The 25,493-nt window shown below is 31.2% G+C and overlaps 4 protein-coding genes across 15 annotated transcripts; 1 reads left to right on the top strand and 3 right to left on the bottom strand.

Moving 5' to 3' along the window:
- Positions 1 to 2,262: 2,262 nt before the first annotated feature.
- On the bottom strand, positions 2,263 to 5,877 carry LOC113860210. 9 transcript variants are annotated; one of them, XM_027492902.1, is made up of 5 exons: positions 5,631 to 5,877; positions 5,114 to 5,353; positions 3,843 to 4,855; positions 2,692 to 3,744; positions 2,263 to 2,612 (listed from the first exon to the last, which is right to left on the bottom strand). In XM_027492902.1, the coding sequence occupies exons 3-5, from the start codon at positions 4,842 to 4,844 to the stop codon at positions 2,583 to 2,585; spliced, it is 2,085 nt and encodes a 694-aa protein (XP_027348703.1). In that variant the 5' UTR covers positions 4,845 to 4,855; positions 5,114 to 5,353; positions 5,631 to 5,877; the 3' UTR covers positions 2,263 to 2,582. The 9 variants fall into 9 exon arrangements, with proteins under 9 accessions (XP_027348703.1, XP_027348696.1, XP_027348698.1 ...); XM_027492895.1 differs by having other exon boundaries at positions 2,284 to 2,612; positions 5,218 to 5,353; XM_027492897.1 differs by having other exon boundaries at positions 2,284 to 2,612; positions 5,246 to 5,353.
- Positions 5,878 to 9,293: 3,416 nt separating this feature from the next.
- LOC113858458 (plant cysteine oxidase 4) lies at positions 9,294 to 14,895 on the bottom strand. Of its 4 annotated transcripts, none has more exons than XM_027491120.1 (6): positions 14,763 to 14,895; positions 13,909 to 14,219; positions 12,966 to 13,111; positions 12,708 to 12,855; positions 9,720 to 9,923; positions 9,294 to 9,621 (listed from the first exon to the last, which is right to left on the bottom strand). In XM_027491120.1, exons 2-6 carry the CDS (start codon positions 14,009 to 14,011, stop codon positions 9,500 to 9,502), a joined length of 723 nt encoding a protein of 240 aa, XP_027346921.1. In that variant the 5' UTR covers positions 14,012 to 14,219; positions 14,763 to 14,895; the 3' UTR covers positions 9,294 to 9,499. The 4 variants fall into 4 exon arrangements, with proteins under 4 accessions (XP_027346921.1, XP_027346922.1, XP_027346923.1 ...); XM_027491121.1 differs by having other exon boundaries at positions 13,909 to 14,111; positions 14,763 to 14,866; XM_027491122.1 differs by lacking the exon at positions 14,763 to 14,895 and adding an exon at positions 13,525 to 13,590 and having other exon boundaries at positions 13,909 to 14,023.
- A 3,165-nt stretch (positions 14,896 to 18,060) lies between these two features.
- LOC113858489 (multiprotein-bridging factor 1b) lies at positions 18,061 to 20,760 on the top strand. The gene is made up of 4 exons (XM_027491170.1): positions 18,061 to 18,351; positions 18,764 to 18,847; positions 20,097 to 20,179; positions 20,486 to 20,760. Exons 1-4 carry the CDS (start codon positions 18,210 to 18,212, stop codon positions 20,603 to 20,605), a joined length of 429 nt encoding a protein of 142 aa, XP_027346971.1. The 5' UTR covers positions 18,061 to 18,209; the 3' UTR covers positions 20,606 to 20,760.
- Positions 20,761 to 22,388: 1,628 nt separating this feature from the next.
- Positions 22,389 to 24,960, bottom strand: LOC113857901 (phospholipase A1-IIdelta). Its single transcript, XM_027490179.1, has 2 exons — positions 24,311 to 24,960; positions 22,389 to 23,319 (listed from the first exon to the last, which is right to left on the bottom strand). The coding sequence occupies exons 1-2, from the start codon at positions 24,936 to 24,938 to the stop codon at positions 22,592 to 22,594; spliced, it is 1,356 nt and encodes a 451-aa protein (XP_027345980.1). The 5' UTR covers positions 24,939 to 24,960; the 3' UTR covers positions 22,389 to 22,591.
- Positions 24,961 to 25,493: the final 533 nt, after the last annotated feature.

The following is a 25,493-nucleotide window of genomic DNA, read 5'->3' as shown; positions in this document are numbered from 1 at the left end:
ATTAAGAGATATTAAAATTTCATTAAACTTTAAAAATATCATATTATTTCGTAACAATCTTTAATTACAATCAACTAGTTATTATTACTATTGAAAGATATAAAAAAAAATGATATTTTAATTTTGCAAAATGTTTGCCAATCAAGAATCTATGGCCGACAGTACTTTCGATGATTCCTTTGTACTGCATGTATGACATGATTCAAAAACATGTAGATTCAATTTATTGATCTTGAGAATTCAAAAACATAATCACTAAATGACAAGCATAAGCAAAGACAAACACCATATGAATACTATTTTGGTACAAGTTGGTACAATCAAGGTGGACCCTGAGAGGTCAATAGACTCCAACGAGTTCAAATCCTTGAACAAGCTGCAACGCACGTGGAGAATTAGTATAGGAGCAAGTTAGTTATAGTCACATGAATTTGAGATTTTTCCCTGCGTGGATGTGCTGTGGTATTTATTAGTAATTTTATAAAGTAAACTTTTAACTTGGTATTAGAATATGACCGACATCACAATGCTAACTAAATGATACAATTAAAAACTCATTTAATTACTTACAAGTAAAGGTGCAAATAGTTGTTTATTTGATTTTTTAAAAGTTAAGGTATGACCCACAATAAAGATAGGTTTTGGAGAAAAAACTATAAAAGAAGAAAAAGACAAGAAAGAAATCAGAGTATGTTATAAAATTTAAACTAGCATATTTTTATTACGTTTTTCGTTATTTTATAAATTAAATCGTCTAGAGAAAATATTTAATACTTTATACCCCCATCATCTAGAGTAGGCATACTAGTCCTAGCTTGAATAAACCAATTGCATCGTTTATTCACCTGCTATGAATAGATGGTTATTCTGTACAAGAACTGACTAAAAAAGTAAAGGTGCATGCACCCAACAGGGTTATTAGACTACTAGGATAGTCTAATTTTTTATTTTTTTTGGCAATGACACTGCTATCACGCTAAGAAACTACGTCAAAAGGATTTTTTTTTCTTTTCAAGATTTTTTTAAATGTAAATGTACTAATCTCAGTTGCAACCGAGAGGATAATTTTTCTCTAATTTTGGTACATGGTAATTTTTTCTCCAAAATGTTGATTTTGGTTTATATTACTGGAAATTTTTTTTTAAAAAATCGTGGTTCTTCAATTGTATTTAATTTGATTTACTTTTTATATCTCCATATCATTTTATACTATTTTTAAAATTAAGCAAATATAATTATTTTAAAGTGAGCAAGTGTAACTTTAAAAGATAAAGTATAGTTACAATAGTTGAGTAAAAGCCATACTTAAAAATTGTAGTAAAATACATGTTCATGTGTAACACAATTAAAATTTTCATCATTAATTTTCTACTCTATGATTATAAACAACATCCAATTTTACGCTTTGGACTTTAGCTCATTTGGTGAACAAAATAAGAAAATATAATGGAGTAACTTTTCCTATCTAATCTTATTTTTATTCTTTATTTAACCAATGAATGACATAATAAGTCTATCCTATAAACTTGTTCAATCCGACTCTAGTATAAACTTTATCTTCAAAGACGTGTGAGTTAAAAAGACAGAACAAAATAACCAATATATCTAATTTATTATTTTAATACATATCAAATGTCAAAAAGATACTCTAATTCTATGTATTCTTATTCTTTTCATCGGTATAATCCTTAAATTATGCCTCTAACATATCCAAGTGTTTATTAGTGCAAATAGTAAAAATATTTTTATTAGTTCAATTCGAGTTCTAAGTAATGCTATTCTAATATTGATTCTAAGTGTTTGACGCCCAAATCTTAATGTCATCCTAATTCTCGACATGGATTTGATCATACAAAGCTCTGTATGCTTGATGTCGTTGATTGGATTTATAAACTTGTCCTTTTGCCTTTTGTTTTTTTATGTATCCAAGCCAATAGAGTAGTGAGAGACTTTAGGATGTGAATCCTAGTTGGAATTCATTGTCGAATAAAAATTCTGGTGGCATATAAAAAATTGATGGAGCAAGTCCCTTCACCCCATGAAGCACTTTCAAGCTGTGCATAAGGTTCATGCTAGATTAGCCAATAGCCACTCATAATCAAATTTCAGAACCAATTGACACAATAATAACTTGGGGCATTAAATAGCAATGAGTGATCACTGTCTAATATTTGATTTTCATCACGCATCAATAATAAGATTTAAGAACAATATTCTCCACAGTTGAACAAAATTGAACACCGGGACCACCACACTAATAATCATAAATTATTCTTTGCAGCATTTTCTGAATAAACAATATCTCCTGGACAAAAGGCCTTTGCCCTGATTATTACAAAACATAACACCTTAAAGATTATGGGATTTACAAGGACAGTTTTTATTTAAACAACTTATTACATTTACAGGATAGAAAGGCAACTTTGATTTACACTTTGATTTGTATACCACCTCTAGTATATAGAAGCAAAAAAGAGATCACACTGTAGGAGGAGAATAATGAGAACAAATAATTACATTAAGAAAATGTTGCACATTATAGCAAGAAAATCAAATTATCAAAGGCCTGGTCCCCAGAAAATTTAGGCTTCTGGAATAGGTGGAAGTAGTTCCTGAAAAATTTGAAGAATATAAGCTTGAAGATACCATGTTATAGTTATACAAAATGGTCCACAGAATTTACTAAATTACCTGAGCAAACTGCAGATGCCCATGATTAACATTAGAAGATTTAACGACTCTTTCCCACTTAGGATCCAATAATGCTGTGTTGGGAGATTGAGTTGGTGCATGAAGATGAACAGCATGATTAGACCGTGACAACATGTTCCTTGAGGAAACTGTGGGTAAAGTACGCTTAAGCCAAGATTCTGAAGGAGCTTTTGGTAAAGGAAGGGCAAGAGGTAGCTTCAATAAGCTTGTATCCGATGTCTCGTGGTGGCTCAACTTTGAAAGTGATTGGCTTTCTGAGACAATCTTCATGTCACCAACCACCTTTGAGCTACCCAAAGTAGTAGGATCCTCACTAGAGCCATGAGTGCAGTCTTGATTAACCAATTTGGTTGCTTTCTGGCCCTTTGAATCGAATTTCAAGTTTCTCCATGAAACAGGATTCTGAATTAGGCTATCAGAACCTTTCATACTGATAGAAACTTTGCTTTCTGACTCTATTTTCTGGTGTTCAACCATTTCTGGACTTAAAACTGCAACCAAATTTTGATCGAAGTTATTTCCTTGGTAATCAGGCTTTGTCAACACTTGCTTTTCTGAGCATATTTTGTTGGAATGCATTTCCATTTGGATATTATGATTTGAATTATCAGAACAAACCCAAAGAGATGAGTCAAGAGACACTGAACTTTTAGGTTGTAACACCACCTTCTCATCCGCAATACCCAAATGTTTTCTATCTTCAATTGAAGAATCTATAGAGAGATTTTTATCAATACTGGGGTCTTTTCTAAAAGTCTCAAAATCATCACCTCTGTGATTGGTATCTGAAGAACATGAACTTGAAGTTTTGACCTTATGCACAGAATCAACATATAGAGTTTTCTCAACAACAGGGCTTTCACAGCTTGATTCAAATTGAGTGCTCTCACAGGCTAATGATTTGCTGCAACCTATGCGATGAGAATCAATACCATGGTTAGATTTTTCAACAGTACCCAGAAAATCTCTCTCTTCCGTAAAGCCAGATTGGGAGTGTACTGATTTTTTCCCATAATTAGCAGTTCTACCATGCTGCAGAAGAAAAATGGAAATCAAAATGATAATAGAGCCTAATGTGAAATAATAGCAAAAACAAAAGAAAAGTAGGTAGGAGTAGGACAAATTAATACCTCTTTTGCAGTTCTTCTGTGAGAAGCAATTGATTTACCCTGTCTTCCATGAACTGCAGAACTTAGAATTCTATCCTCCATTCTTAATCCTGGCATTGGATTCAAAAGGCAGAAGCGAGGGAAAAGCCCACAAACTTTGGGAGCGTAGTTTTCATATCCTTCATTATCATCACTCTCATCTTCACTTTCTTCCCTACCAATATCTCGAGCATAATGAGGCATAACCTTTTGCCATTTCTGATTAACGGGACGGGACTTTGCTCCATTTACAACTTTCCTCACCTGTTTTGGTTGTTCTCTTGTAACAAGTGGCTTCCTAGAGTTGTGTTGAATTTGAGGTGTTTCAGAAGCCATTGCCTTTGCTGCAGGCAAGAACCTGCCAATCATGAAATCACGAGCTTGTTGATCGGTTGAAAAATTTCCAGATGGTTTGACCTCTTGATCATCCCATCCACTTAAACCACTCACACTGCAGCTCATGAAGAATGACTCAGTTCTAGAAAGAGTGTCAAGAGCATCTACATAGGTCTCATCCCCATCATCTGAACCACAACTTTCCTTTTCCTCAATTACTTCTTTCAGGCTTTCATGTTTTGTCACTTTATTATCTAAAGATGCAACACCATGAGAGTTTGAAACACTGCTTCCTGTTCTAGATTGAATAACTTTATCATAATCTTGCTGTTCAACTTTTAAAACCCTCCCTGGTGGAAGCTTTGGAGTAATGGAAGGGTGTTCAACAACCTGTGTTTGTAATTTGCTTTGATTCTTAGGTCTTCCAGGACTCCTCTCCCACACAAAAGGAACAGTTCCAGGATTAGCCACTGGACCTGACTTTAACTCTGATCTATAAACAGGAAGAGGAGGTAGTTTGGCTGATGATTTATCAGGTTTCCTTTTATTGTCATTTTCAGAGGCCACTGTTGATGAGAATCGCCTTACTGATAAAAGAGGCTGATTAAAATCTAATTGCTTTTCTTCCATTAGAGTTTTTAGTATCATGTAATTGGTTTCTGCAAAACCCCAAAGTCAAATCAAATTGAAACTCAAACTTGAGGAAGAAAACAAACTGACTTTTTTGCATTTAATTAATATGAAAGTGACTTAGTGAAAGGAGATAATCAATTTGCATTGAAACATATGGTATAGAACAACAGAAAACAAAATCAACTCTACATGATTCACAATTTCTATTCGAGTATGGACGACCCATGATATAATAGTGATTGAATTTTGACTGAAAACTGATTCAGTAAGAAGATTGAGCCCACGTCTAAATCATGATATAGCTTTCAAGGTAGACTACCCAACAAAGCATTATTGGCATATCATAGCATTGGATAATGGATACTATCTTCTGCAAGATGGAAACAACTTTTAGTTCTAAGCTTCACAAAGATAACCATTCCAATCGAGAATCACCATCTACTGATGTATCTGAATTCTGACATAAACCAGATTCCTTCTATCCATCTCATCAGGGAGGAGGAAAAGGATAAAATCAATCAAACCTGAAGAAGAAAACACACCCATCAGGGGAAAATGCAGATTCCTATTTCATTAGTTAGACCTATGCAACTCTTTTTTTTTTTCAAAGCCACTTTGTAAACAAGAGCCAATGAACAGAACCATAATTGAACATAAAAGAAACATTTTTTTTAACTTTTTTCCGACCAAACAGACAAACCACACTGTACCATTCATCGACATTTACCAAACCCAAGAAACACCGACACACACACACACACGCACAGAGAGAGAGAGAAAGAAGGGGTGTGAAAAAGGGACCTGAGAAAAGAGGAGAAGAGCCTGAAATGAATTTACTTTGTTGGTGTAGAAAGTAGGTGATGGAACTCTGAAAGTAACTCTCTCTCGAGAAGATAGAAGCAGAGGAAGCTTCGTGATTGGGAGGGTAAATGAGAATAATAAACCTTCTTGTACTCTTGTGTTTATTGCTGCTTGGTTGGCAACAGAGCAAGCTTCCCAGCTGGTGCTGCTACTTGTCAAGTGCAAATATGCTAACTTTGATTAATATTATAAGTGTTTTTCTGCGTTTTTCTCGTGGTTTTTTTTGTTATGAAATTAAAAAATGAATTTTATTTTTTTTGGTAAAATTACAGTAACAAGAGAAATTTTCAAAAATTGCTAATAAGAATTTTTAATTTTTTATTATTATTTTAAAAATTATCAGTTTTAATTTTTAAATATTTTTAAGAGATTTTATAACTTTTTTATTTTTTTATCTCTAAATTTATATATTTACAGAAAAATCATTATTAATGATTTTTAAACTTATATTTTTATAATTTTTTAAAATACTGTATTTTTGTATATATCATTTAAAAAAATATAAAAATTATTCATGTTTTTCTAATTTCAGGATTGAAGTTTGAATTAAAGTTTATTTTAGTAATATATATCATTTTTTTTTCTCTTCCTTCGTTGTTTTATATTTATTATTAAGATTAAATATATATTTTATTTTTTTTACTTTTTTTAAAAAATTATTTTTATTATAGTTTTTATATTTTTAATATTTTTTACAAATATAAATTTATAAAAAAAAGTAATATTTTTCTAAAAATAATTCATTAATTTATTAAAATTAATAAAAAATAATATGTTATAAATTTATAATATATTTTAAAATAAAAATACTTAGAATAATAAATAATCAAATTAATAACTTGTACATTAAATAAATGAATATACTTAGTATTTTATTACAATAAATAAGAATATAAAAACAATTTAACAATTAATGTATTTTAAAATAGTTTTTCATATATTTTAAATAAAAAGTAGTAATTTTTATTAAAAAATCAGAAAAAACATTTGATACCATCTAAGTTAATTACGTCAACATTTAAAAGTAATTGAGAACCAAAATGAATCACTTTTTAAATATAAAAGTTAAATAAAAATAATTTTATAGAAATTAAAATATAAGATATTTGAAAAGTCAAAAACATGTCTAAGACTTATCATTGTTTCTGAAACTGAATTTAAAAGTGGATTCTGGATAAACAAACATAATAAAGAAAGAAACTTTATAAAAGAAAATTACAAGTGTACGTTACCTGTGATTAATTTAATGTTGAGGGAGTGTTTGGAGCATTTATTTTAGGGGCCACTTGGTGTGATATCATGTGAAGGAGAGGTTGCAGAAACCAAAGCCAGGTTGACGTGACCATGAAAGATGCATAAGAAAAATGTAAATATCTGTATGAATGAATGAATAAAGCACACTACAAGAAGAAAAGTCCCTCTTCCCTTTATTTTACGTGTTCAATTATTAAAAGCCTATGATCTTAGCTAAATGGGCTCCGTTACATCTTTTGCATTCCTGCAGGTTGGTGCTGTCTCTCTTCTTCTTCTCCTTTATTTTTCATACACATGCATTTATGGCTGGTAACTGGTAAGACAGACCAACTTCGCATGATAATAATGAAAATATATGTTAATGTGAGATTTGGTAGTAATACATTATAATAATGATAAGTATCGTATTAGGATGACAATAGTACTTGTCGGAGCCTTTATAGACTCTAACCAGAAGGAATCGATTCCAATATGTATGGAGTCCAATTTTCATGGCTAAATAATTGAATTTAGTTGTCAATGTTTATATTAATAGAAGAGTTCAGATGCAGGAACCTTTTACTTGATGCACATCATATATTGGACGTTTTAGTACTCATGATTCTTAAACATCAACAAACCACAAAACTATACAATTTGCAATTTTCATGTAATTTTTTCAAAACAATACAGAAAGAGAAGTGAAGCGATGAGATGAAACTTTAACATATGGACTAAAAACGTATTGTTGAATGCAGGGTGACACCTCTTTCATATGACGCAGACAAATGAATATCATATACACACTGTTTTTGAAAGATATTTTACAAAATTCAGATGCTTCCTTGACGTAGACACTAGACAGCTTTTCACTATGATTTCTTATCCTTTGTTGATGCTTATAATTTTTTAATCATTAAATAAATCAATTATTAAATATGTTTCATATTTTCAAAATAACAAATATATATAATTTTTATTTAATATTTAATTATAAAATAAAAAAATTTAAAAGATATATAAAATATAACAAAATTATTTCTTTGTAACATAAATAAACAATAAACAATAATTTGATGAGGTTGTGGTCGAATTCCCATTCTTGTCCATCTAGTCTATATTCACGCTACAACCTATTTGCATATAGTATTTTTTTTTTCCTTCTCTTTCCTTGAAGACGATAATTTAAAAAAAGGGCTAAGAACAGGTGAAATTAATTTATGGGAATATTCATTATTATAATAGTTAGAAAATTGAAGGACGAAGAAAACGTAGGATTTGAATTGATTTGTTTGACTGCTTACGAAGGTGAGATCTCATCTAGTGATTGATGAAATGCAATTTATTTATAGTCTCCACCCAATTTCCTAACATAGCACTTCCAAAGTCAAAGCATACAAGCTTTAAAGAGGAATGGGATTAGTAGTATATTTTTTATTAATAATAAAATTTATTAAAAATTATTAAAAAAATATGTAAATTTTACTAAAATCACATCTAAATATTTAACCGGGTTCTTAGTTAGCAATTCTTTTTTAACAATTATGCTCTTTCTAATGTTACCTACCCAAACAGTGATACATTTATTATTCACATTATGTCAGTAACTGTGGGTTTCAGCGTAATCACCATAGATGGGTGCGTAACAGAGTATACTGAATGACAATCCACGCCATAGAAGAAAGAGCATATTCAAATAATGCTTTTTATAGAACTTTCGCTAATCAAGGTAAATATGGAACACTTTGTTGAACTATGGCCAGAGATAAAACGAAAGAGAGAATAATCAACTGAGTGGGTCTACTTTGAGTGAAACCAAGCTGTATCACTTTTTTAAGTTTTCTTCCAATTCTGTTTTATTTATAAAACACACAACACCCCTTGTTTCTTCAACGTTACATGCTTGCTCCTTTAAGTTTTTATTTTCTTAAATATGCCTTTAATCTATATATGATTAAACCTTGTTTTGTTCATTTTACAATGATTAAAAACCCTATTTTATCTTTTTTTATCTTTGCATTTGCTTTCTAATTTTTAGTGTCTTCCAAATAAAAATGAAGAGTAATTTGTGAACAGTTATATCTTCATGTGAACAATAATGGACTCATCCACGTCATTTAAATTCGCAAACATAGAAAACCGGTAAGTAACAAAGCATCCTTAATTTTGTTTGGAAAAAGTCGAGTTGCAGAGGAAAGGGTAATTGCTGAGAGGATAAATTTTCTTTGATTCCAAAAATCAGTTAATTATTAAACTCATTTCAATAAATTTAATGATGAAAGTTATGTGATAAACATGTGTAGTCTGAAAATGGCATAATGTAACTAGTACCCTACCTTCTTATTCTCCATGAAAAGAAGTATAGATATGGGCAGTGACAAGTAGTAACTATTCTACTGGATTAAGCTGAGATCTGTAAATAGATTACATTAGTGCATTATTATGTACATACTCCAATGCCTAACCAACATAGCCAAAGAATATAATTATTGCACATTTCATGGTCCCCTTTGTTATAACCTAAAGATAAGAAGCCAATTTCTTTTGGGTGTAAAACACAGCAAACAAGAAAATTTTCAAGTAGTTCTAATAACTGGACCTCTGTACAGCCCTCTCCGCATCACAAAGTCATCAGGAGGTTGAAACTCTTCCAACCAAGTCACTTCTGAAACCGTTACGCCGTTCAACTGAACATTAACTGCAACCGAATTCATCGTTGACAACGGTATGCTATGGTTAACAGAACAGAATTTCACAAGTTTGATAAGAATGCACGATGAAAATAAATCAGATTACCTGGAAGATCTTTCCGTGGGGATCGCCGGAAGTAAGTGCAGTGTCTTCCATTCTCTGAAGAGTAAGGGGGAGACAATATGTCAAAGATTGCACAAGGAGTTATAGCTCTAAAACAATGGATGTTTCCTCCACTGGTAGGATAAAGAATTGTTGTGGGACTCGGCGCTGTCATCTCAGTATCTTTGACGAGTTTTGCAGGTCTAGCTGTCAATCACAAACAAGTTCACGAATTTTAGTGTCAGGAGAATAAAGAGAATGTTATTGATCTTTACCAATTCACAAATGATGGGAAGAGATATAGAAAGTTCAAAATGAAGGAAATTTTATTAAAGAAAAAACAAAGACAGCTTACCACCCTGCAGGCCATGGAGTTCCTTGTTATATATATCACACCACTATATCAGTAAACTAATGAAAATAGCTTGTTACTCTCATAAGCACTTTTCAGCTTATTCCAATAAGTTTGGTTAAATATATGGCATAAGCCACCATTTAAAAAGAACTTATTGAACAAGCGTGCTTAGTAAGTTGTGTATCCAAACACATCCTAATCAGTTCGATTTTATCTGGATCATGTTCACATATGTGCACAGCATAATCCTACCTGGTCTATTCCGGGCCAGAGTTAAAGAGAAGTTTCACTTTGCATTTGCAATGTTGCATATTTAGTGTAACTGAATTTGAAATGACCATGCCTTAGTTCAGTTGATATCGTTGTGGCTATAGAAACCGAAATATTATGGTAAGAGTAATGTTAAAGAGGAGGTCATATAGATAGATAATAATGTTAAAGAGGAGGTCATATAGATAGATAGTCACAAGAATGAATGGGGGTAGTAGCGTTGTGGGGGGACTGTGGAAGAATTACCCTTGCCCATCACATTGGCTGTCACAGTAATCATAGTGGTCATAACATATTAGGAATTCTATAATATGGTTATGGTCATTCAGCACTGGGATAGTTATACAGGTAATACACTGCTAAAGATACTGCAAAGTGGAGAATTGGGAAGAGAGTTCGGGTCTCCCAAATACATGGGTAAGGGAGAGAATTCTCTGTTGTGTTGTTCAACTTGATATCTGCTTTGTGTCACATTGATAGAAAGGCCGAGATTGATTGTTTTGCAATAAAGACTATACTTTTATCCCATTTTCTGGTCCAGTTCTATCACTAACTTGCATAATACAAAAATGATGGCTTAGGGCACACTTTTCTCAACATTGTGGGGCCCAAGGATGGACAGATGCTTACAACCTTATTCCCGTAAGCAGAGAGACTGAAGCAAATTTTCAAATTAAAGAAATTGAGAGAAGAAAAATGCAACAACCTTTGAATGATCTCCCAGACAAATTGGACAATTGTATTTGTTAAATGTAGAAGTTGGGAAGAATTAGCTTCTCCTCTAGACAGCAAAAATAGTTTTTTTCCATATTGACAAAAGGTGTTGAAATTATGGGGTTTTAAGGATAAAGGGAGGAAGAGAGGCTAAAAAAAAGGAAAACATTGAATTGTTGTTAACTGAGATGTATTACAATGTATTGACATGTTTGATATGTCCGTGAGAGTAAGAGTACTAACCTGTATTTATACTAATCATAATCTTAACTAATTAGAGAAACAAATCATGATAAGAGAATATGGCAACTAATCCTAAGAGATAACAAGGAAATAAGGAAACTAATCCTGCAGGATAATCTAAGATATTATAAGATAATATTTTCCTATGAAATGCACATAGAGGGAAAACAAATTACATTGTCAGGATTATTGAATAATGAACTCAAAACCAAAAAATTGGCTGAACTGCTGAAGCAATCACATCAAACAATGTCATTAAAATGGTCATACTAAAATTAAGCTTTCAGACTACCATTTTTTGGTTTAGTTTAGTGGCAGAAATATATGGCAAACAATGACATCATAAAAATAATTAGTTTAGTTCATTACTATCCATGCTATCCTTCCATACTCAAAATCTCTTTACCAAATGGCCAAAAGTGAGGGTTACAGATTTCTCATTACATCAATCTCCAGGAAGAACCAAAGCAGGGAGGTTCAAGCGACTAAAGACTAGCAATGTTGTGCTAACTGCTAAATATTTTGAGTGAATGGAAGTACATATACATGTGATAGAAATGACAACTGATTTTTTTAAGACTTCCCATGTGTATCCTCCAAAAGAGGCAATATGGTTGAGCCACAGTCAGGCACTACATGTGGGCGCCTCTCTGAGAATTCATACTGTGGTTCATCACTTTGTGCGAGACTATGTCTAGACAATTCACTACTACATCTATGAATTCCACTGATCAACTAACAAAAATAGTCACCAAATATTTTTAGGCTTCAAGGATAAGTTACCTATGATATATATCACATACATACACAAGCTAGAGGTGGAGTGTTGATTACTATATTATTAGTATTAGTATTAGTATAGATAATATTCTTAATTCATGGATACATCTCCGAGATTTTTTTTTTCAAAGATACAATTTATGGATTTGAATATTGTATACCATTATATAAATCCAAAGTATTCTATCAAGCAATTCCAAAATCCTAATAGAGTCAAGCACTTTTGCTAGAAAGTAAAAGATCATGAGAATTGGTGACAAACTAAGAAAAAACCCTTTATATCTAATTTCACCTGTAATTTCCAGTATGAAAATTTTATCTCTTTCACATGTCACAACACATTTTTGGTAGCTTTTAATGATACAACATAATATCCATCAACAAGGGTTATATGCCATGTATTGATTTCTGAAGCCCTGGTTTTATCCTATTTGTTGGATATGGGAACAGACTATTTTTTGGTGATGCCTAGTATAATACTGCCATCTTGCCCTACCTTACCTCAATAAGGATGGTGTTAGTGTTCTCCAGAAAGGCAAGGCAAGAAAGTGCACACCACATTACCACATAGGTACAGAGGACTAAAAAATGGTTTAACATTAAAATGTATGAAGTCACAGAAAACAGACCTTCAGATGGTCCAGTGGAGCCAGGTGCATCAATCCAATCGTAGGATTTCACATACATTGAACCATATAAGAGCTTGCTCAACACTGTCATTCCAGGATGATTATGGAGAGGAATGATAGATGACGGGGGCATGCAAAAAATTCCTATCTGCAAAAGATAAACTAAATCAAACTTCAGTTGCTATAGCCAACTGAAGGCCCAAAATTTTTTAAATGCTGACTGAATAAACCTGATCTGGAGTTTGAGGCTTTACTTACAGAGAACGAGTCACATTCATGCAAATGCAAATATTTGATAGGTGGCAAAGATTGATGGTTCCCATTACGTTCAAGCATTGGACCAGACCAATTTCGAACCACTTGTGCCTCTTGTTCAAGACCTACATCCGATGGCCTGATTCTGTCTGTGGAGACATTATGTCAGGTTATTATGAAAATATTAGTCAGACATGAAAACTATTGAGTGGTAGAATCAAAGTCATCTAAGACAGAAAATCATAGAGGTATCAAAAGTATGGCGTGAGAATTTATCATTCACTATAATGAACGCTGGCACATATCAAGAAGATAAAATAGAACAGCTTGAAAATAACAATCTAAATTTACACCTTATAACAAATCCTTCTTTTCTCACCTAAAAAATCGGTCCACATCTGTACAGTCCATTATCTAAACTAGTAAAACAAATTTTATGCAAAGTAAAAAAAAATTATGGGTAAAAAGTTAACCAGCATAAGAATATATTTCAATAGGATGATCTGTTCTAACAGAAAATCACTAAGTAAAGTTATAAATGACCAATAAAAATGAGGTTTACCACAAAATCTTCAGGCCTTAATTTCATCTTAAATTTTAAAGAGAAATCTATGACACATGATCTGCCCTTAAAAAGAGGAAGAATAAAGAAGATTAGAAGCAGGCTTACTCTACTGTTCCTCAAAATTTAAACTTGAGCCTGTGACTCCTTCAAAAAGACAAATAACTGGTTTTGACAAAAGCATAGATATAAGTGATCAGAAGGGAAAAAAGGGAGAGAAAGAAAGAAGGCTTGAAGTTATTTTGACATAGTATGTATGGAACAATCATTTATCACGCACTATTTATTCTCATATGCCTTCAAAATTTTCATTTATCATTAGGCATCAAGCATCCTATGGACTTAACGATAAAAATGAATTTATAAGCAAAATAAGAAATATACCTAACTTCTCACGAACTCTCTCAATGGCTTCTTCTGACACAGGTCCATCAGGTGAAAATGATGCGTTGCATAGCCTATAAAGTCTCTGTATATAATATGGCATCTTGTAAACTCGTGACCAACTAATCTATTCACTCAGACCAAACCCCCAAGTTCAGCAAGCAGATAACACCTTGTAAGTGGCTTATCGATTGCAATCGGGACTGGATATACAATTAGATAACAACCGTATTTAGCCTCGGAATCAAACCAATGGTAATGAATCTGCATGGTCGTAATCTTTTCCTTCGCAACTACTCAAATTAATGGATCTATAGAACAAGGAAAAAGCAATAGCAGAGCCAAAAATTAATGACCTCTACTTCAGATACTGATTTCACAGCAAGTGCAACGACTAATCACTAACTAACATCAACATAAACATTAGCAACACCATGAGCATTTTACTGTATAGTTTCTATCATTACATCCATACAACGAAAACAATTCACTTCTAGACTAAAATTAACTAAAACCCACAAGATTTCCACTGATAAAACACCAAGTCACTCAATTCCTTCACCAATTCCACTCAAAAAACCATAAGTTACAGAATCGAATGTGATATTTAAAGAACAAAGTACCCATTTTTTTAATAATTTATTCATGTCATAAACATCACAACCACTGTTAACTAATTAAACCACAAAAGAGTTAACAAAACGAAAAATAGCAAGTGACCCAGCAAAAGGGGTGAACTAAAAAAGCGTGCAAACACATAAAAAAGAGTGTTTGGATCAAAATCTCAAATGGGGCTATTAGATTCCAATAGAAGGGACCCAAAAAAGGGAAGTGAAAGATGCAGAAGAGGGTACCTGAGAGACCCATCATTGAAGAAAGAGAAGTTTGTGAAACATGGAGGATTGGATGAAGGAAGAAGAATGAGTGTGCATAGATGGAAGAAGAGAGGGATCGCTGTGAGGAGAGGAACAGAAGGAACGAAGGGTAGAAGGAGAAAAGAAGAAGGACCAACGAAGATCTTGGACACGTCATCACTGTTTTTTTTTTTAAATAAACAATTTAAAAAAATTAAATTGTTCCTTTGCCTTTTGTATGGTTTTTTGAGCCGTTTGAACTCCAGCTGTTCCCTACCTGCTTTTTTTTAATCATATAATTTTCACAGCTGTTAAAATCGGTTGGTCCACATGAGGTTTGACTATGTATTGAGTTTAAGTCAATGCTAAAGAATAATTAAGTAAATTGTATTCTTTTAACTTGTTTGCTTGTGAATTGTGACTTTAATTTAAGTAAAAAGGGGGGGAAAGGAGGGGGGGGGAGGATTAGTCTAAAATTTATCTTTACTTTTTCCATTATTTTTCATCAAAAATTCATTGATTTAATTATTGAATGTAAACGTCTTAAAATGTAAAATAGTTCTAAAATAATGTTATATAATTTCAACACTAATTAACACTTTATCATTGTATTTTATCTGTATAGTATGTTATTAAGTATGTAAGTAAATATAGAATATGTGTGTGTGATAACATTAATGATTGGATTGATAATTTTTTAATACAATTTATTAGAAGTGTTGTTTTACTAAATTTAACAACTAATATCATTTCACCCTATAGATAAAAACTACCAACTATTGTAATTATTTTCATGAATTTAATTTTGATTTATTACAGTGGTCTTGTTGCTTGAGGTGTCTTCATATTCATATTTTTATAATATTTATTTTTTTTACAGTTGTTTTTATTTAGTAAATTAGATATATTGTATTTAAAAATAAATTAAAAAATATTATCCATGTCAATAGTCTCGCTTTAATGTTCCTCCAACCAGGTCTCCCATGTCATTATTCCAATTTAATGGACTTTAAAAAGTATTACATTTGTTTTACTAAAAGTATAAAAACAGATAATAAATGAAATTATATATGTTATATGATAAAATGCAAATCAAATGTCAACAGTTATAATTTTTAAGTATTAATTTTTTAAATATAAAGTAACAGAGATCCACATATTTTAACTACAAACTAAAGTCACATAGCTTTTAAAATTTTAAATTTTACATGGTTATTTGGTTTCAGCCAATGTTTTAGAATAACTTACTTGATTAAATTAATAATAAACTCAGTATTTCTTCACTTTTCAATTTTGTTGATGGACATTATTGTGCTGCCTGCCTATTCACCCCCAATTCAGCCTTATTTCCATTATATAATGCATAATTGACTTAATATCATAAGTTTTGTTTTTCAAACAAAATTTTATTCCAATAATTGACTAGGTGGTCGATTGTTTTGAGTTAAAAATAAATTGTGTACACCATGATACCTATTTTAAAATAACTTTTAAATTAAAATTATTTTAAACATATTGTTTTTCTTTAATAGTAGTTATATTCAACTCAACATTGCCATTATAGATGATATAATCTTTTAAAATTCATAGAAAAATAGGGTTAACTTATTTTGTTTTAGCGTGTAATTTTGAATTTAAATTTTTTATTAAACATTTTTTGAAAAAATTATTACCTGTGATTATTTTATTTAACTCAAGTATGATTATATGCAATAAAAAAGTACATATATTTTAGTCCTTTTTAAACTAAAATTAAAAATACAATTTAATTCTTATTTTTAATAAACATGTAAATTTTTGTATCTAATGAACATTACATGCGGCTTAGGAAAAAATATGTATTATTTTAAATATACAAACATTTAAATAACAAAATTATCGATTATTTTTCATATAAGAACATATTAAACATAAATGATTTCACATTAAATTTTAACTAAAATTAAATTAATCTAAAATTAAGTTGATAAGTTATAATCTAAAGACCAACTTAGTAGTTTGTTCTTTAATATCTAATCGTTGTACACTTCAATCTAAAGTGAAAAATTATTATTATTATTCGAATTTCTAATACACTAAGCAACTTGACAAAGTTGCTCATGGGAACATTAAATATCATATGATACCGCTGACCAATGACGTGGGCTACGTGGTGGACAATCTTATCAAGAAAAGATAAAAAAAAAATAAAAAATTCTATTATTTTTCCCCCTAACATGCCAATTATAGTGAAACAAATCAAAATAAAAAATTGTTAATTTTAGTATCTAGATTAATTTTAATAATTTTAAAATAATATTTTTAATAAAAATTTAATATTTTGAACTGTTTAAACTCAATTTTATAAGTTCAGCTGGCATTTTTCAAAAAATAAATACAACATCGGTTTTTGTATTCAGTAAGAAAGCTATTTTATATTTTTATCGATTAACTGTACGTTACACTTAATAGATATCCCAACAGATTAACGAATGGACAAACATGACGTTATCTTTTGTAGGAGAATTAGTGACATATTTTTTAATATATTTTAAAATTAGTTAAATTTTATTTTAAAATGTAAAGTAAATAGTAAAATGTATTATAATAAGAGAATAATTCACGTATTTTTTTATTATTTTAATAAATTTTAACTAATATTAAAAAATATATTTAAAGAGTATATTACTGCCATTTCTCCATGCTTTTTACTTTAAGGATTCAATTAATTTATTAAAAAAAATTTATTGTTAATATTTTTCTTCTTTTCCAGAATACTTCCCAATTTTTTTGGATCAATAGTTTTGTTTTTGAAACTTAATAAACCCAATTCATAAAATTATTGGGCCAACAAAAACTGAGCCTGGTCCACCACGAGCACAAAACAAGATCTGATTTTAACAAAAGAGAATAGCTGAACCAAAAAGGGGAAAAAAAAAAGATAGTGGAAGAGAAAACAGATGCATCCGTACCATTTTTAATTTAAACAATTTTAAAACTAAAAATATTAAAATTATAAATAAATAAAATTATAATTAAATCTAACATTGTTTTATAAAATAAAAAAAACTGTATGTTTTTATTATTTTTAGCTAAACCACGTGTATCCTCTATTTTTTCTAATGTAATATATATTTCATTTTTCAATAAAAACGTATTACAATTAAGTGATTAAATCCATTAATAAGAAATGATGTTATAAAATCGTTTAAAAGAATAACAAAAAATATATAAGAAATGTCAAAGAATGTATTAGTTGGAAATTTATTATATTTATCAATTTCTGTTCAAAAACTGCAAATTACAAGTAAAATGAGTTGGATGGAATCAGAGATTGAAGGATTTTTCTTTTTCCTTTTTATAAAAAGAAACAGTTTCTGAGGGAGTAACGTTTCGATTTTCATTACCATCTTCGTCTTTGCAAACGAAAACAAAGAACCCTAAACAGACACATAGAAAGAGATAGAGATGTCAGGTGGGACCCCTATTTCTCAAGATTGGGAACCCGTCGTCCTCCGCAAGAAAGCTCCCACCGCCGCTGCCAAAAAGGACGAGAAAGCCGTCAACGCCGCGCGCCGAGCTGGCGCCGATATCGAAACCGTTAAGAAATGTTTGTTCCCTTAACCCAAATGAAATCTTTTTTATTGTTTTTAAATTAAATGCAATTTAATTGTTTTCCCAATTAAATTTGCTTTTAATGAATTGAATTTATTAATTTTTAAAATCTCGGGTCTGAACGTCTTCTCTTGTGATTGTTGCAGCTGCGCTTTGATGATTGGGTGTAGAGGCAGCAGATTTAATTTGCAAAATTAAATCTTTTTAAAGGGTTAGGAAAAAAAAATTAATTTTGATAATTATTTAGTTTGGGGGTACTTAAAAACAAGCTAATTTGTGACAGAATGGTTGTGGTTGTGTCTTGGTTGTTTGTTTGTTTGTTTGTTTTTTTCTATTTTCTTTTTTCTTTAGGAGTTTTCTTATTTGCGTAGTTTGAATAGTGATTGTTCAATCGTTGTTATATACAGATAATGCTGGGACAAACAAAGCAGCCTCTAGCAGCACCTCATTGAACACTAAGAGGTTGGATGATGACACAGAGAATCTAGCTCGTGAGTATTACATATATATATGTAGATACTTAAGTTTTTTATTTTTTAATACGTTTTCTATCATTAAAAGAACCTCAGTGCAATTACTTTTGAATGAACAGTTTTATGGGAAGAATTGAGAGGTGAAAGTGTCCTCCATAAGGGGTTTTTGCAGTTAGGGGACATTATCTGAAATGATCTCTTTGTCCAGCTTTAGATTTTTTCAACTACAAAATTTTGCCTGAAGCATGTTCTGTTTGGTAGTTTTTATGTGTTGTCTTTTGACTCTTACAATACTATGGGGGTTCTGCGGTTTATGTAAATAGTAGTTAGGTTGAAGCATATTAAATTATGAATTGAGCTGATCAGCTGAAGGTTGGGCTGTCTCATCATTAGAAATGTGTTTAGCACTGCCAACTTTTGGGGTGCCATAACGTAATGTTTGGTGGTTTTAAACTGTTAGTTGTTGGAGATGTTATTTTAAATCATTCATGCATCTTCACCTACTAGCTTAAGATTTTGGGATAATTGGTTCATGACATGGTAAAGGAGCCTCTAAATGATCAGAAGAAATTCCTGCTAGTTGCTATTCCCGTTCTTCTAATAAAATGTTGAATTTCAGCTCAAGCAAATGGATCCATTAGCAACACTTAAAAGTTCATCTCATAGTAGTGATTAGAGCGCAATAGTGGTGCTATCGTGCCCTCATAGTGGAAATGGACATTTTATCCTACATTAAACTTAAAATAGCAGACTTCTCCTTTGAAACTTCCTCTGCGAGCTTTTGTCTTGCTCTTTTTTTTCTCTTTCTTCTCTGATGGATTTTCTGCTTTTTCCCACCACCCATTTTCGCTAGAGACATTATTTTATCCTCAACATAATGTTACACTTGGGTTTATGTAAACAATATCCTCATTTAATTCACCTGATCATTAAACTTTAGGTTTTCAATACAAATTTTCCCCTGGCTTCCCGAGCGTAGAACATGGTTAAACCTTATGCTTTCATGGTTATTATTTGTTTATTGATTGTGCATATTTTGGATTCTTATGATATCATATTCTGCTTAATAAACATTAAAATTATAGCCAGCAGCAGCATTGTTATTCCTGTTTTAGATTTCTTGAACCAAAATTAAAGCATCTGATGCATTTTTTCTCTACCACCTTGAAGATATTGTTTGTATCCTTAAACATCAATATTCTTTAATGGCATTGGCATCTTTTCCTACCTTGATTCGCATATGATATGATTGAACTTGTGTGTGCAGATGATCGTGTACCAACTGAACTCAAGAAGGCTATAATGCAAGCTAGGATGGACAAGAAGCTTACTCAGGCTCAGCTAGCTCAAGTATTTCTCTCCCCTCGGCAGGAAAATAAAATAAAATAAATACAAGATCTTGTTCGCTAATGCCCTTAAGACATTAGTTAAGAAATTAATAAATCGAAAGCTTTTATTAAAAAATGTTACAGTATGCATGGAACATCATGGGAGAAATGTATTAGTATATTTTCCAAGAATTTTTTTAATTCCTTAACCAATAAATTAAGGATACTAATTAACATTTGCCAAGAATATATTATCAGTCTCTTCATGTTCATGATTAATAATAATTAGGTACTATCAATTATCAATGACGTATATTGTTAATTGCAGATTATCAATGAGAAGCCTCAAGTGATTCAGGAGTATGAATCAGGGAAGGCCATTCCAAACCAGCAGATAATTGGCAAGTTGGAGAGAGCCCTTGGAGCTAAACTGCGTGGCAAGAAATAAGGAACCTAATGTCATGGCTGTGTATGCTGTTTGGTTTGCATGTCACTGTTGGAGTGATTGTGTTTGCACGCTAACTGTGTATATGTAAGACAGATAAATGGTTGTGAGGACTTGTGGCTTTCACCTGTTGGAATAAATAAAGTTGCATTTTCAGCATAAATTCTACTTTTACCAGCGGTTGTGCAATTGTGGGGTGTCATTGGTAGAAGTGAATGTGCTTATGCCTTATCATCGTACTTTGGAGTTATTTATGGAGGATTGAGTGAAAGATTTTATAGACAACTTATGACTCTTATAAACTATGTTCTCATTTTTTTAAGTTCCATTAATAATATATATTAAGTTATCATTTATAAATAACGTATTAAATTAGTGCTAAATTAGCTGTATATTAAAACATATTCTAAATAATTGTAGATATGTTTGATTACTGATTTTTTAAAACTGCTTTTGTTTTTGTAAAACTAAGACAAAAAGAAAATTTTTGGGTGTATTTTTCATCTATTTGTTACAAATTCTATAGTAGGAAATTAAGAAGCATTTTAATTATTTTTTTAAAAAATGTTTTATGGATTTTTTTAAATTACAAATTTAGAGGATCATGATCCTTATTTATTTTGCTCTACATGTCATGGATAAGCCTGAACTATATGTTTTTCATTGTTCTATCTATGAATTATCTTCAAATTAATTTATGTATTCAAGTTACCTTTTGAACTTATAAAAAATATATTAATTTAATATTTTGCATTAATTTAGTATTTTAAAATTCATATGTGATAAGTTTTAAAAATTGAAAATTAATTCATAAACTTGTTTACTCTAAATTACATCTTGATTTACTTTTTAGTTAAATCATTTAAAAATTTTATAATATTGAGTATTATTGGTCTAAGTGGTTAGGACATTTTGCTTCTATTAAACTAGATTAAATGAAATTAGTAGAAACTCAATATAACTTATAATAGTTAAAGTCTTAGGTAATATACATTTTTTTTAACTATCTATCTATATAAAGCTTTTATTATTTAATTGTTATTTTTTTAACCTATACAAAGTTATACATAATTAAAAAATTTAATAAATGATAATTTGTTATTAAAAATATAGTATTTAATAGTATCGATGCATTATATTACATAAAATTCTATAATTTTTATTTTTAAAAAAGCATTATATTTAAGTTATATTATATACATCTTTACAGGCTAAAAAATAGTTTAATTATACTTCATTTCAGTATATTCTGATTTATCACCGTACTTTTGATTTGAGATGTGTTTCTATGTGTGGTGTCGTGGTGATGGAAGCATTACATTTTAAAATAAATAAAATGCTGTGATTTGCATCTTGCAGAATAAAAGTATCGTCAATCTTACCTTTTTCTTTTTTAAAAATATCAACCTCACCTCCTTAAAAGTAATTGTTCTTTTACACTTAAATTTTACATTTAGCTTTTTCCTTTCATTCTCGTTTTATTTTCCTCTTCTTTCTTTAAGTATACATATCTTAAGAAGTGTTAAGAAAACATTATTCTTTTAAATAGCATTCTATATAATGATTTCTCATTATATAGAATGTGATGCATAATGCAAATTTTAAAATAAAAAACTAACAGACCACTTTGTTTACTTTTCCAACGTTAATTTGTCCCTATCTTCCTCAAACAACATTATCCTTTCGACAATGACTTTCACAAAACATATACGTGAGAGAAAGAAGGGTAAGGGAGCGGATAAGAGTCAAAACATTATCATTCAAAAAAGAAAAGATCCAGGATAGTAACTAAACATGTCATATAAAAGAGATATATACAAACAAGAACAAAGGGACGTCGCAGCTTGGTACCTTGTCAAAAAGGAGAATGGTGTGTCAAGCGAGAGGTATATTAATTAATACAACCTCTCTTTACATATAATATCACATTAATGTAAAATTTTAGTGATGAAAAACAAGTTTAACCGGTAAATATACAAGAGATGGAAATCAAGTTTCAGGCACAGGCAGATCCTCCTCATCAGGAGCATCCAAACCCCAGTCTCCGTCGTCCTTACAGACCATACCCTTATTCTTCTCAACCCACCAAGAGGCAGGAACATGATACTCATCCTTCAGAAAATCACACGACTTATTCACCAAAGCCAAACTCCTCTTAACCTTCATCTCAAACACCTCATCAACCCCATTCCACCCAGCCACAACATGCAACATAGCTTGCAAGTTATGCCAATCACTCGGATTCTTCGACTCCTTCAAACTGGTGGACTTCCTCGTATCAATCACCAACTCCACACCCGTGTTCTCATACCCCAACAACTTCCCCGGGTAGTGTGGAATGAGATCAATCACGTTCCTCACATGCAACACCTTCAAGTTAGGGAACTTTTTGAACCTCTCGTTGAAAGCCTTGTTACCAACTTGGGGTGACCCGAACACGAACGCTGTAACGGGAACGTTTGTCACCCCGTTTTCTACCAAGTCGAATGCGCTTAGAATGGATAAGCTTGCACCCAGACTGTGACCCATGAAGAGCACACTTGGGGACTCGTCCTTGTAAAGTTCTAACAAATGTTTGACCTTGTTTAGAAACTGCGTTCTCGCACTTGTTTTGTTGAAGGGTGATTTTGGGTCTTCCGACGTGTAGATCGTGAGCCAACCCTTCATTACTTTTGGTGTTTTCTCATCATCTTCCTCGTCGCTGCTGCTGCTGCTACCTGTATTATTTAACCAGAGATGTAAAATAACAAATGGTGTTTTTTATATACGTTGAAAGGAACATAATTAAAAATTAATAATGATATTTTTTTTATTAAAATCTGTAATATTTATGATATTAATATATTTAATCTTTCAATATTTTTTTTCTAAACCATAATTATCTCCCACTCACGAAAATTACCACATTTAATATTATTTGTTTTAATAAAATTTTCTTATATATAAATTTAATTTTATATTTTAAAAATTTGATCTTTAGAACTTAATAAAATTTAACGTGAAATTCACTGCAAGTGTGGAGAGTGATACAAAACTATTCATACTTTACTTTTAGCAATTTAATCTATGGTTAGTGATACAAACTAGGGCTAGGATAGGGACATAAGTTACTCTGTTCTTTGTGTCCCCTTCTTTATTCCCAACTTAAAATCCACACTAACAATTTCCTTTTTTACAAAATTCGGGAATATTACTTTTCAAAAGAAAAGGAGTTTTTTAAACTGCATGTTGTTTTCTTTTTGAAACAAAAAGAAAGGATAGACGATATAAAATTATAAGTAAAGGTTTAAAAACACAAGGGACACTTTATTCTTTAGAAAAAAATTGCCTATTTATTTTTTTAAAATTACAATCATGATATATTCTTTTCATTTTTTTCATTTGGACGATAGCCTAATTTTTATTTTTATTTTTAAATCAATACCTTTTATCTAAATCAAATTTATTGTTATTTTCTTAGTTAATTAATATATCCTTCATTATTATTTATCTCTTATTTACAATAAGCGTGTAATGAAAGTATTTTAAAAAATAAAAAATAATAATTAATAGTCTCAAATTTTAAATAAATAATTTTCTTTTAAAAATGAGTAAATAAGATAGAAAAAAGAATACCTCATTGAAGTGATTTTTCTTCATTTTTGGTATAACGAATTAAAATAAAATAAAATCATATACCATCTTTATTGAAGATTTTGTAGAACTGACCGTGGTTCTTCCCATGCTTCAACTGGGAGAGGCTGGTAGAACTCAACAACCGAGTTGCGGACTCAGGAGCAGCACCGAACACGTCGATCCACTCCATGTTTCTGGTGGTACCGCGCCACACCACGTAAATCTCACGCCGACCCAAGCTTTTGCTTTGTTCATCGGAGGTGACCGCTATGTAACCGATCCAGTTGGATTCGCGGTCCCACGACTCGCGCGAGAGCGAGTGGAGAAGAAACGCTTCGGGGACAGAGACTTTGGCGGTGGCGTAGAGGAACGAAACGACGTCGTAGTGAGTGGGGTTTTGGAGAAGAACCTTCTGGAAGAAAGACGTTTTGCCGTAGCGGCTTGAGCCACAGTAGAGGGAGTTTTGGTCATTGTTGAAGGCGTCGTATGTGGCTTGGATGAAGTCCCCGCAACGGAGGATTAGGGTTCGGAGTTGAAGGTTTAGAGGGTTCACTAGACCCTCCCAGTTTTTGCTGCCCAATAGTTCCCACCATGTGGTCTCGTTCGTAGTGCTCGACATTTCAGTTCTTATGTGTGTGGAGATAAGAACGATGAGAATATAGAGACTCAGAGAGAGAGATAGATAATTGGTAAGATTGTCATGGATGGGTTGACCCACCATTCACAGTGTCTACCCAAAATATGCTTATTTTTAAGAAAAGGGAATTGAAGTAACATTTTTAATTGATTTATTAAACTCAATGAGAATATAGAAAGGGATGTGTGAACTAGATGAATATATTATGTAACTATTGCTGCTTTATGAAAGTGTTGTCGTGGGTGCGTTTGACCCACCATGTCTCCACCCAAAATGTGCTGGTCTTTAAGAAGAGGAATTGATGCTTTGATACATTCTTTTCTAATAGATTTGTTAAACATTTATTGTTTTTAGTTGTTTATCTTTAATTCAAAAGGTTAAAATAATTATAAAAAGTAAATAATGTATAAGGTAAGTTCTTTTACCTTTTTTAAAAAATCAACTAATTATAATTCAAAAGAATGTGTTGTTGGAATTTTATAAAGAATAGAGTTACTTTCTTACATTCTATTTTTTAAGTGTAAGGGGTGAAAAGAAAAGAGAGATAAAAAAAATAAAAAAGTATGACAAACAATGTAAGATAATATATTAAAAAAAAGTTAAAAAACAATAAATTCCATATATGGTGATGCATGTCAG

The sequence above is a fragment of the Abrus precatorius genome, unplaced genomic scaffold (genome assembly GCF_003935025.1).
Source record: "Abrus precatorius isolate BTA unplaced genomic scaffold, Abrus_2018 Scaffold2, whole genome shotgun sequence".
NCBI classification, from domain to species: Eukaryota; Viridiplantae; Streptophyta; class Magnoliopsida; order Fabales; family Fabaceae; genus Abrus; species Abrus precatorius.
The sequence above is the reverse complement of the archived record's forward strand: the minus strand, read 5'-3'. Positions and strand labels throughout refer to the sequence as shown.